General features: G+C 43.8%; 1 protein-coding gene across 5 annotated transcripts in view; it reads left to right on the top strand.

Annotated features, from left to right (window-relative positions):
- Npnt (nephronectin) overlaps positions 1-11,552 on the top strand; it is a 67,442-nt gene extending 55,890 nt beyond the window's left edge. For all 5 annotated transcript variants that reach the window (XM_052179219.1, XM_052179220.1, XM_052179221.1 and 2 more), the window contains 4 exons: positions 1,923-2,009; positions 2,545-2,643; positions 7,188-7,444; positions 8,804-11,552. In XM_052179219.1, the coding sequence (XP_052035179.1) occupies positions 1,923-2,009; positions 2,545-2,643; positions 7,188-7,444; positions 8,804-8,887 (527 nt within the window). In that variant the 3' untranslated portion in view covers positions 8,888-11,552. The remainder of the gene's footprint in view (positions 1-1,922; positions 2,010-2,544; positions 2,644-7,187; positions 7,445-8,803) is intronic.
- Positions 11,553-11,922: the final 370 nt, after the last annotated feature.

Raw genomic sequence — 11,922 nt, forward strand, 5'->3', positions numbered from 1 at the left:
ACTCCCTGGCCCCTGGTCAAGAATTCCCCTCCCAAGCACAGCTTTCCCTAGGCTTTCTCTGCTCTCTGACCCAGCTGTTCTTCACGGCGTCTTCCCGCACTTTTTTTTTCCTTTCCAGCCCCTTTTCAAAACTCGCAATGTCCGTTTATCTCCATGTGTGATGTCAGTGTCTGTCATTAGACTTCAAGTCCCATAGTATCTGGTTCTTTGGTGGTCTTGTTTACTCTCCTTGCTGTGTCCTGGGTGCCCACCATGGATTTTAGTGTTGGGTTAGAAACCAAATATACACCGAATCACTGCATAAACAAGGGTTGAATTGAATCAGTTCTCTTGAAGTGCATTCTTAAGCTCTAACCCACTGGTGACCCATTTTTGATGAAGGGCGGCGACAGAGAACATGGGTTTCCCACAGGATCTTTGCAGTTGCTCAGTAATCACCAGGTCGAGCCCTGGAAATGCCATATGAGTCAGATGTGATAGATGCTATTGAGGACCTCAGACGCTAGCAGAGAAATAGGCGCGCGCGCGCGCGCGCGCGCGCGCGCGCGTGTGTGTGTGTGTGTGTGTGTGTGTGTGTGTGTGACTGCAGCTCCTTACAAATGCATAGGAAGGAAATATGCAAACGGGACTATTGGTGACCAGTGCAGATGAATTTAATTCTGCCAAGGGACCAAGGGTAGGAATTTTTCAGAACTTTCTCTGAGATTTATGCTGGGCCTGAAAGGAAGAGGGATGCCTGCTCAGGTTAATCAGTGGGAACAAGAGGACCAGTGTCAGGGGTGTGGGAATGGGCCGCATGCTTGGACAGGGTTGTGTATTTTGTTGTGGAGATGGTTAGCGCTCACCAGGAAACCCCCTGTATCTGATCATACAAGAGTTGGGGGACCTGCTGAGATCAGGAAGGCTGTGGAAACAGGTGTGGACTAGTGTACACTAATGTGCAGAGTTCCTCTGAGGGAAGTAGGTGCTTCGAGAAAACACCAAACTGTTCACTAATGCGTCTTTCACAGAGAGGAACCTTAGAATTTTTTTTGCTAAAAATTAGAAGTTGTTTCATGGCATGTTTTTCACATGAATACTTGTTCTCCTCTCCCTGCCCCCACCAGTGTCTGTGTGTGTCTGTGTATGTGGTATATGTATGTATTCGCGTGTATGCGTACATGAGAGTATAAGTGTATGTTTGTAGAAATCAGAGGTCAACATGGGTGTCTTTTTGTTCCTGTCCACTTCATTTTTGTTTCTTCCTTATTTCTGAAGCTCAAGGGCGATTTTATTAGGGGCTGAGAGAGGAACAGCAAGGCAGACAAGCTGTCCATTTCCACAGCCACTGGGAGGAGGGCATTGGGGAGAAGGCCTTGTGTGTGTGGCGTGGAGGTAGATCTGAAAGAAGAAAGAAGGCAAAACTGCACCTTTGAATTAAAACTTAGCAGCAGCAGCAGCAATGAGAACGGGTGGCCTTTAACAGTAAGATCTTCGAGCAACTGGCTTCTCCTTGTTTTTTGAAATAGAGCCTCTCACCAAACCAAAAGCTCTGTCTGGCTAGGCAGAATGGCCAAATAATTTCAGGGATTCTCCTGTCTCTACCCTCACAGCACTGAAGTTATAGGTATTCCCCCTGCCCCAGCATTTACACTGGGGTTAGGGGTCCAAACTCAGGACTCAAACACATCCAGCAGGCGCTTTACCAAACGAGGCATCGCCCTGGCCCATTAATTTATTCTTGCTGAGAATTTTAAAAACTTTTGAAAATGATGTCTTTCATTTATATCCAGATAAACGTTAGAGAACAAATCTCTGCACGGTGAATTTATTGCTCTTCATGTAAAATGAAATGAGATGCATAGACTGTCTCCTTGCTCTTGCTAAAGATGTGGTATCATTGCAAGGTCTCATAAAACCAACCATGGGCTTCTTTCTTGCAGTTCCACGGCAGCCGTCAAATGACCTTTTTGAAATATTTGAAATCGAAAGAGGAGTCAGTGCAGATGAGGAAGCAAAGGACGACCCAGGTAGGCACGGTTCCGTTCCAGTCCTGACCCCCATCCCAGGGAAAGAACTTGAAATTGTGGGGGTTTTTTCCAGCTGGGATGCAAAATAATTGGTTTCATTAAGTCTGAGGAAGTATTATTGTAGAGCACCAGTCACATCTACAGAAGTTAGGTGATTCTTCTCTTTTGTTGTATTTTACAACTCAGTTGGTTAGATCGCTTGAGCAAAAATAATTTTGAGTCATCATTTTCTTTTAAAACCACATTAAAGCACTGTTTGAATTGTGAGACTGAAGTCATATTTTAACAGCGACAACCCGACGGGGTCATGAGTCATCGGGAGTACTCTTGTTCTATTTTCTCATCTGAGCATCTATTCCAGTCATGCTGGCAAAAGATGCACGTCATCTCCTTTAGAGCTCAGGGCAAGGTGTTCTGTTGGGATATTAAGTTTGGATAGGAGAAAACTCCTGCTCTGTAGATACCTACTGTTTGCGAATCACCGGCTGGGGTTTGTTGAGTTTGTTACCTTGTCTCTCTGACCGCCTCCTTCTAGGTATTCTCATACACAGCTGCAATTTTGACCATGGACTCTGTGGATGGATCAGAGAAAAAGACAGTGACTTGCACTGGGAGCCAGTCAGGGACCCAGCAGGTAACGTCACAGAATGTAACACTTCCTGGCTCTGTTTGATCCTTTTGACCATTAAAAAATTGCCCTGTATGTATATTACATCTTCTTTAAGAGAGATGATTTACTAACTGTCTGGTAGACTCATAGCACAAGTAGTTAATCAGGAGGCCAGATGATTTGCCTCAAAAAGCTTAGCAAATAGCATTTAGACTTGTCCTAGCATCATAGTTTTCAAAATACTTGCGGCACCCGATTCCTCCGTGTAAAAGCAGTAACCCAGTGACCTGCTCCCTCGTGTCAACAGTTCCCATGTATTTGGTCAGTTCCCACGTATTTTGGTCAGTTATGCCCCTTGGTTTGTTAATAAAGATTTGAGCTATAGACAATGGAGAGAAACTGAAACTGAAGTGTGACAATTACACAGCGCAGTGGCCCTCTGGAAACAATTTGCTCTAAGTCAGATCCTAGAGGAAAGAGCCCAGGCCACGACCCTGCTTCCAAGAGAAGCTTCCTACAACGCTGGACTTAGATGTGGGCTCTTGGGAAATCAGTAGATTTGTAAATTGTCCATGCCTGCTAATATAAGCATTCAGTGCTCATTCAAGATTAACTTCAGTTCAAGAAGAAAAGCTCCACCCTGGACTCCTCCTTCCCTCTGTAACTAAGTGTTGTTTTTGTTTTTGTTTTTTTGTTTTTGTTTTTGAGTGAAGCCAACATAATGGATAGGTGAGAAATCGAGGTTCTTTTTTCCTTTGGTTATGATTCTAGCTTCTAAGACTAAGACACACAAGGTATGGAGGGAAAGTGCTATTTTATGTGCATCTAAAGCCTAGTTTTCACAAGCCACAGTGTCTTTAGAACGCAACATGAAAACACTAGTTTGTGAGCACTTACAATATATTGTAACAGTGGTGTGGGTGAGCAGGGCTTTGTGGCACAAAGGTCTGAGGGATGGTAGTTGGCTCCTCAAGGATCACAGTAGTGCTTAGAGTATCCTTCTCACAAGAGAAGCATTGATCCCCGGAGGCAAATGCAAGCCTTCTCAGGCCACGAAGCTAGAGTAAAGAAATCACATTGTAGAGTGAGTTCAGTGCCTGGACCAGCAGCACCTGTGGGCCTGTACCTGATGTAGTTAGTACATCCATCTGGCCTCTATGGGGGACTGGGTCGGAGTGCCCACCTGTAATGATGTGCAACAGAAAGATCTTCTACAGGCTTGGGTGAGGAGCTTGTTGGTAATGTTCGTTGCCATAGTGAATAACTCTTTTAAGTAAGGTACGCCATGAAGGGTAAAGACAAGCATGAAGGTACATGCATTCAGGCTAAGTGGAGAAGAATGCATGGTTTTGTAGAAATAGGCTGTGTGTAATAGTCCTTATAAAACAGACGAAGCTGATTTTTAGAACACTTGTTTAGAACCGTGTGCTACTTCTCAGCACCTTTCATTGTTACCATATTTGCAGACATTTCAGGTTATGGGTCAAATTCTTCTTGCCCTCTAGTAGGAGATAGGTGAACTGTGGAATGATAGGGGGTCTAGCTTACGTGGCCACTGGGCTGTGTTAGAGCAGAGCCAATGGAAAGGCCATGGCAGCAGCTTAGCTGGGCTAACACCTGAGCCTACAGGCTGTTTTTCTAGTTTTTATTTAAAATAAAAAAACGTGGATTAAATGGATATGGAATTTAAATACTGAAAAAATCTTGAGCTAATTGTGACTCAGAGTGGAGAGAAAGTGATTGTTGTTAGCAGATCTGTCATCCATGAAGTTAGGTTAATGGGCTATACACAGGGATAAACTCTGATGGTAAGTAAGTCTCAAGCTCTAAAAAGCAACCACAACTGTGGAAAGATGCAAGCAAGCCCTCAATTCAATCCTCAATGTGAAGGATTCGAGTTTGGTACAGAAGGAAGTCATTATGGGTGAATCCCATGACACTTGTTTCAAAAAGATAGACCATGTCTATAGGTATGATCCTTTCCACAATGTAAAATATGCTATGGCAAAGTAATTGGTTCACTTCTGGGCAGCCTTTCTCATCTGGGACTCAGTTGCACATCATTGAGAAGAGAGTGGCCTGAATGGTGAGGTGTATCTTCCTTTACCTGTGAAAAGTGGGTGAGGGCCAGAATGTTTAACCTGGAGAAGAAGCAATAGAATGTACTGCTTCGAAACAATTGGCCCGAGGTTGACCAGTTGTTCTTTGTGATTCAAATGGGCATAAGAAGGACCTGTGCCAGAAAACAATATACATGGACTTAAACTCTCAAGAAGAATGTTCATTGGAGCTACTAGAAAGAACAGGCTGGTGTGAGGGGAAGACCTTCCTTCTGGAGATGTTTGGTGGGGTAGCCTCTGGTAAGATGTTGTTAAAGGACTAAAGCTTCACCTGAGATGAGATGACCTCTTAATCCAGTTGTGAGGATCCGGTCATTCAGGGAAATGTCCCCTGAAACCCTAAGGGAATTGACAAATACTTTTTTAGATTGGAGAGAAGGATGGAAAGACCAAAAGATGGCAGAGAGTTTTCAGATGGAGCAAGGGGGCAGCTCGTGTCAGTTTGCCCTTCAGAATCGGTCCTCAGAGTATGCTGGGGAATTCTGACCATACACCTCTGACCTCTGAGCACCCGCTATGGCATGTGGACACTCCAGTCCCTCCCAACAACGAGTCACCCAGTCAACAAAAGTAAAGAGAAATTAAGCCCAAGTCAGCATGGCTGTATAGACTACATATATGGCGTGTATTATGGTGGAAGAAGGAAAGCAATTTTATTCATCACTATTCCATGTTAGAGTTTTGAATATGTGTAGGAAAAGGTTGTTGGAATCTTGGGTTTGTTAAGTGTGCTGTTTGCATGCAGTGTCTTGAAAATGGTATTAGCATACATTCCATAGGGCTTAAGATAATCCCCCTGCTCTCTTAAACCTTGCAGGTTCACTGTAATAATCTTACCTTAGTCTTAACCACAGAAGCAGACTTAGACACTTAACATGCACATAAAAACTTTGGCCCAGTATTTTGGGGGTGTCAGTATATGAGGAAAGGGAACCAAGATAAGGAAGGAGGAAACCAATGCTTTGTTTTTTTTATTGACTTGGGTACATGAGTCAGCAAATTTCTGGCTTTTATTTTTATTTATTTAATTTTCTTTTTGCTATATTTTTGGGACGTCACCATTTATGCAACAAATAACATTAATTTTCCCCACTCTATCCTAGGGTGCTGGTGGGGAGGTTTGAGGTATTGATGGAACTGACTGGCTTCAGCTTTTGTAGGGTACAGGGAGCACTTAGCACAGAGCAAGGGCACATCACAGTTACTCAGAGTCCTTTGTTACCTGGGAGAATGCCAACAGGAACTTGGTAGAGAAAAACACCCTTGAATAAGAAGCCATACAAGTCTCTGGCCATGCCTTGTAAAAATGAAGCTTACGGTGATGGTGATGGTGGTGGTGATGGTGGTGGTGGTGGTGGTGGTGGTGGTGGTGGTGGTGGTGGTGGTGATGGTGATGGTGATGGTCTGCCTTTGAGCTGAAAAGGAAGTGAGGTTTCTCCCAAAGCAGATACCAAGTGCTCTGCATTCCAACCACATTCTTCCTGTGGACAAATCAGAGTCGAAACTCTCACTCGCCTGTGACAAAAACCACCTGAAGGGATTGTCATCTATGCAAGCACTGACTTGCATATGACTGTTTCATAGATTCATAGATAAGCATCTATGAAACACTCATAACTTTCTCTCACAAAGACATTGCCCCTGCTTTACTGTGGCTTAAATTGAACTTCTCTAAGAAAAGAGAGATGAGAAATCCATCGATATTGGGGTCTGAGGTGACTTGTCAAAAATGGAGGACTTTCATTAAGTTTTTATATTCTCTTATATATACAAGACAGACATTCAGACACATAGAGAGAGATATACAGTTATTAATTTGTTTATATATATGTGTGTAGATGTGTGTGTGTGTGTATCTTTTAAGTCATAACCTCCAAATAAAATTGATACCCAAGGAAGATTCAGAGACTTTCTCCAGGCTACCTGTGTGTCTTCCTAGGGATATCTGTGCCCCTGTGTGAGAAGGATAGCAAACCGTTTTTAAGTCATCCTTCTGCATTTTAGGACTATGTTTTTAAATGGGGTGGGGGGGGAGCAGAGAATAAGAAAATATAATTCTGTGTGTTTTATTGCCCCAAGATTACTTATCTACAGATACATTTTATCAGGAAAATTTTGGTTCATTTCTACTAATCCAGTGTGGAAGGCCCAAGGGCACAGAGTTAGTGAGGATCAGAAGGTAGTGAATGTCTGTGCTCGGGACGTCTGACCCTATTCCAAGGAAACAGCCAGTGTTTAGTTACTAATCATGAACTCGTGATATGCCGTCTTTGTTCTCTCTGGACAAAGTAGGTGGGTGTCATTTGTGAACACCATAGCATTTACAACAGGCATGGAAATAAGCTATGGTTTTCTCCATAAAGATCTGAATGTTACAGTGTGACGTTTATTAAAACTCTCCTGTCCGTGCAGTTTGTGCTAGAAAGAGGCCCTGCTTTCCCATTGCAGGTGGACAGTATCTCACAGTGTCTGCAGCCAAAGCCCTGGGGGGAAAAGCCGCCCGCTTGGTGTTACCTCTCGGCCACCTCATGCATTCAGGGGACCTGTGCCTGTCCTTTAGGCACAAGGTGACTGGGCTGCACTCCGGCACACTGCAGGTGTTTGTGAGAAAACATGGCACCCACGGAGCAGCCCTGTGGGGAAGAAATGGTGGCCATGGCTGGAGGCAAACCCAGATCACCTTGCGAGGGGCTGACGTCAAAAGCGTAAGTAGATCCCCAAACAGAAGCTCTGCTTTCAGAGGAGAGCCCAGCAAGAAACTCTGCTCTGCAAATTCAGGTCCAATGCTTTATGGCTTTTTGGGGGGCTCCAACCATCACCTCTTCCTGAAGTTCTTCTTTGCTTCTTCATCCTTCTTTGCACCCTTGACCACAGGACCCTCACTCAATTGTGATGACCAACTGTTTGCAATGAGAGAAAATTAGTAATAGAAAATTCAAGGAAAAAAAGGAGTTGATAAACATATCCAGGGTCTCGACTGTTGTGATTAACTGCGCCTTCCTTTTCTCTACTTTCAATTCCTTAACCTTCCAACTTTTACAAAGATAACCTCTCGCAGCAGTAGCTCTTCTTTCTATTTCTAAGTGTTTCTTTGAAATTCGTTTTCCCCTTTGGCCCAGAGATAAAGACTTCAACAGCTCCAGGTGGGAGCCCAGTCCTAGGGCTGTACAGTATTGTTCAGGGTGGGTTATGGAGGAAGCATTGAATGGGGATGTAAATTGTATTGAATTTTTAAATTTTATTTTCAATAATCAAATTCTGGGTAGTGAGAAAATGATCTGTCACATCCCACCAAATATAATGGGGTGACTTTCAGAAAATAGCATCTTGACATAGATGCTTATACAACTTTGCCCTGACATGTCTACATCATTCTTACAGAGTTTATTGAGACCACATTAGAACCACAGACCCCATTACAGCTTTCGGGAGGGTTATTAGATGTTTGTGTGCCTTTTACCTTTGTTTCCTTAAAAATGAATATGCTTTCAGTCATAGTACTGAAGGGTTTGCCCAGTTTTAAGGGAGCAGAGATACCCTACAGAGGATAAACTGTCTTTAGAAGCCTGGGGTTACACAGCCAAAGTGACAGTATACTTCGATTATGGCGTATGTTCTGTCACACTGTGGGTGGTGAGGGAATATTATCAAGAGAAGACCAAGACAGGCTGTGAGACCTGCGTTTGAGCTCTTTATCCCCTACTTTCTCAGCTTTGGCTCACACTCCACTCTTCTTCCTTCTAAACCTTGGCAATCTTTGACCGTCATCCACCTTGCCAGCATTCCTGCAGTAAGCTAGTGTGCAGTGAGTAGGCCAGTTTGAAGAGTAACTGATTCTGAGTCCTTCGGTCTGCTAAATAGCTTGACGACCAGTCAAGTCAAAGGGCACCTGAAAGGCCCGGGCCCTGGGACGAGGCTGGCCCTCGTGCTCTAGTGTTTACATTTGCCATAGAAATCCATCTTCTTCTTTGGTTTGGGGAAAGGGCTGCATTGTCATGCTCCCCGAGTGAGCACTAGGAAAGGGCAGAAGAGGGGCCTGACCAGTGTATGCATTCTCTCCCTAGGTCATCTTCAAAGGTGAAAAAAGGCGTGGTCACACTGGGGAGATTGGATTGGATGATGTGAGCTTGAAAAGAGGTCGCTGCTGAGAAGACCACTGGCAGCTCCTGAGCTAGCAGTGGATTGGTCACTCTCCCTCGTCTCCCAGTCCTTGCCTTCTCCTCTCCCTCTCATCAGGCCTAGGGCAGGAGTGGGGCAGGAGGAAGGCTGCTGCTTGGTGACTCAGGTCTTGGTGGCCTGTTTTTGTGCAATCCCAGTGAACAGTGACACCCAAGTACAGTACCTCCAGGCCCTTCTGGGTGGTACCCTCTACCATTGTCTTCTTTAGGAAGGCCCTCGGCATGTGTGACCCATGCCATCCTCCATGCTGGTTATAGAGTGGGCCTGCTAGCCAATTACGGGGAGACGTTTTCATTCTGCGCAAATGGTATTCTGTGATCTGTCCAGTGTTGTACCATGAGTAGTATTGACTTTGCTTACAGTATGATGTACAGCGTGCTTGTGAAACTAGTGTACCTTTCTCATGTCACTTACTTCTGGCCTGCCCTCGGTTCTGACTTCTACTGCCATACACTTTATAACGGAAGGGTGTGCAACATATTAAGATGCATTTATTCTTGTAAACTGTGTCTTTCTGTTAAAGACAGTTGTATAGGGTGGAATATCTGGTTAGTAGTACTGTGTTTGTGTAAATGTGCTATTAATAGAAGTATTTACGTGTTCCTAATATCCACAGACTTTAGTTGCAAGGTCAAAGGCAGCTTATGACCCCCTGAGTTAACAAAAAAAAATACAGTGACCTGTTGTCATCTAGGCTATGACCCTAAACTAACAGTAAGAAAATTGGCAAAAGTGTACAGCTTGGGGTAGTGCGATGATGGCTTTATTTCTCTGTCCTTGAGTTTGATCTATATAGAAGAAAGTAAACCATTAAAGGGAAGGGAGGACCTGCAGTTAATATATAAAACCCCAATGTTTCCAGTTATACTTTAAACTAACAGCTTTCCACATTGTTACACACCTCCACCAGTAAGAAGGTTTGTAAAGATTCTGTTGGGGGGGTGGGTGGAAGACGAGAGGAAGACCCAGGACCCAGGCATTTGTAATGGGCTTTAAATTGGCATGGTTTCCACTAGCATAGCTCACAGCTTACATGTTACCTGAGGCTGGGCAGGGAAGCCGGCCTTTACAGCAAAGTGATGCTCGTGATGACGGAACCAACACTTGCACAGTAGAGGAGCACAAGATTGGAATTTTAATATCCACAGGGCCCCAACTGCGTCTCCTCCCTGTCAGACCTCTGTATTAAAAACACATAACTTTAAAAGAGTCAACTTTCTCCTTACGTTTCTCTCCCTTCTGATTAAGTAATCAAAATATTTTCTGCTGTTTTTGCCAGGAGACACAAAGATGATTAAAGGGTTGGAAAAAAAGATCTGTGGTGAAAAGCTAAAGGGACTGGGAATGTTCCGTCTGGAGAAGAGAAGACTGAGGGGCAGACCGTGGGGGCGCTTCCAGGCTGTGGAGGGTTGGCATCGAGAGCTTGGAGAGCAGCTATTCTCCATGTGTCCTGAGAACAGGACCAGAGGAAACAGGCTAGAGTGTGAGGGGGCATTTCCTGGCAGGGGCAGTTGCTAAGCCCAATCCTTTACAAAAAAAAGAAGTGTGATCATATTTATCCTCTCTCCTCCTCCATCCCTCCCTCTTTTTCTCCCTCCCTTTACTTCTTCCTTTATATCTCTCTCTCTCTCTCTCCCTTTCTGTTCTCTTCCTCTCTATCTTCTCTCTCCCTTCCCTCCATTAAAAAAAAAAAACCTTCATAAAATGTTATGTATTTAACGTGCACTTACTTCCAGGTAAAGTACCAGACTGTGGAATCTAGGAGACACTTTGGTCCTCACTGTGGTCCATGATAATGACAATCCTCAGAACTGTGCAGGGAGCTCTAAGTTAGGCTTCTGACCTAGACCTCCTCCTGGAAAGGGCTCTAAAGGAAATGTCTAAGCTCACTAAAATGATCTTCGCTCAACCGCCAACCCAACAGTATTAAAAGAACAAATCCCCAAATTATTTTTTCCTGGAGAGGTTGTATCACACAGGTGCTATCGTATCTTCATGATGTCCTAAAATTGCGGTGTTAATGATGTTTTATTCCTGGGTAAGGGAATAAAGCCCCCATGGTTTGTTCTGTCGTAGTTGCTTAGACTTGTTTTTCAAGGAGACCCCATGAAACATGAGGTAGAGACATTTTGTCTGGTGCATTGCCTCTGGTGTGCATTGACAAGTTAAAATCGCTACTGAAGGTGTGTCAACCATGCACCGTTAGCGCTGTCCCTCCCCTCCCCCTCCCCTCCTCCTGAGGCTCATTTTCCCACCAGGAGCCTTCCAGGTTCCACAAGCTGGTAACGAAAACAGGTCCAAGTGACTTTGCCATATAGCTCAACAGATGCAGAGGCTTCTGAAGCAGAAGTGAAGAACACCTAAGATGTTCTTAGATCCATTTTTTTTTTTATGATTCATTTCCTTTTTGGCCATGTAACTGCACACAGCTCAAGAAGAAAGGGGGAAATAATTGAGAATTTCACTCTTGGGTGCCAATGAGACATTGCACTACACTGATGGAGGACGTTATCCAAAGTACTGTATGACACCTTGTTTCTTATTTAATGTTTTCTAAGGTGAAACATGTTTGTGGTTTTCAAAATGGACAAATAAAAGCAATCTTTGTAAATAAAAACACCATTAATACCGTTACTTGCCTCTTCCTTGCTTTTTTTATTATTATTTATTTATTTATTTATTGACTTCTGATTTTCGTGACTGGGCTCCTGAGGGGACTCACTGCTGTTTTGAAGCCTTGCTGAAATCGTCTTTACCTCCTGGAAGTGTGCGAACACAGATATCACTAAAGTTTCTGGGTTGAAAATATAAAGCCCATTCATCACACGCCCAGACAGGAGAGAGATCCACTGGGACACATGCTTGCCCCAGTAAATTAGTTACATTCTGTAATTTACTGAAAACATTGCTTTATATGTCAAGATAGGCTATAAGCAAATACATAGGTATATATTACGCATTACAATCAACCTTTTATTAGTGATATTGTTAATTTATAACATCT

Source organism: Apodemus sylvaticus, chromosome 4, assembly GCF_947179515.1.
Source record: "Apodemus sylvaticus chromosome 4, mApoSyl1.1, whole genome shotgun sequence".
Classification (NCBI taxonomy): domain Eukaryota; kingdom Metazoa; phylum Chordata; class Mammalia; order Rodentia; family Muridae; genus Apodemus; species Apodemus sylvaticus.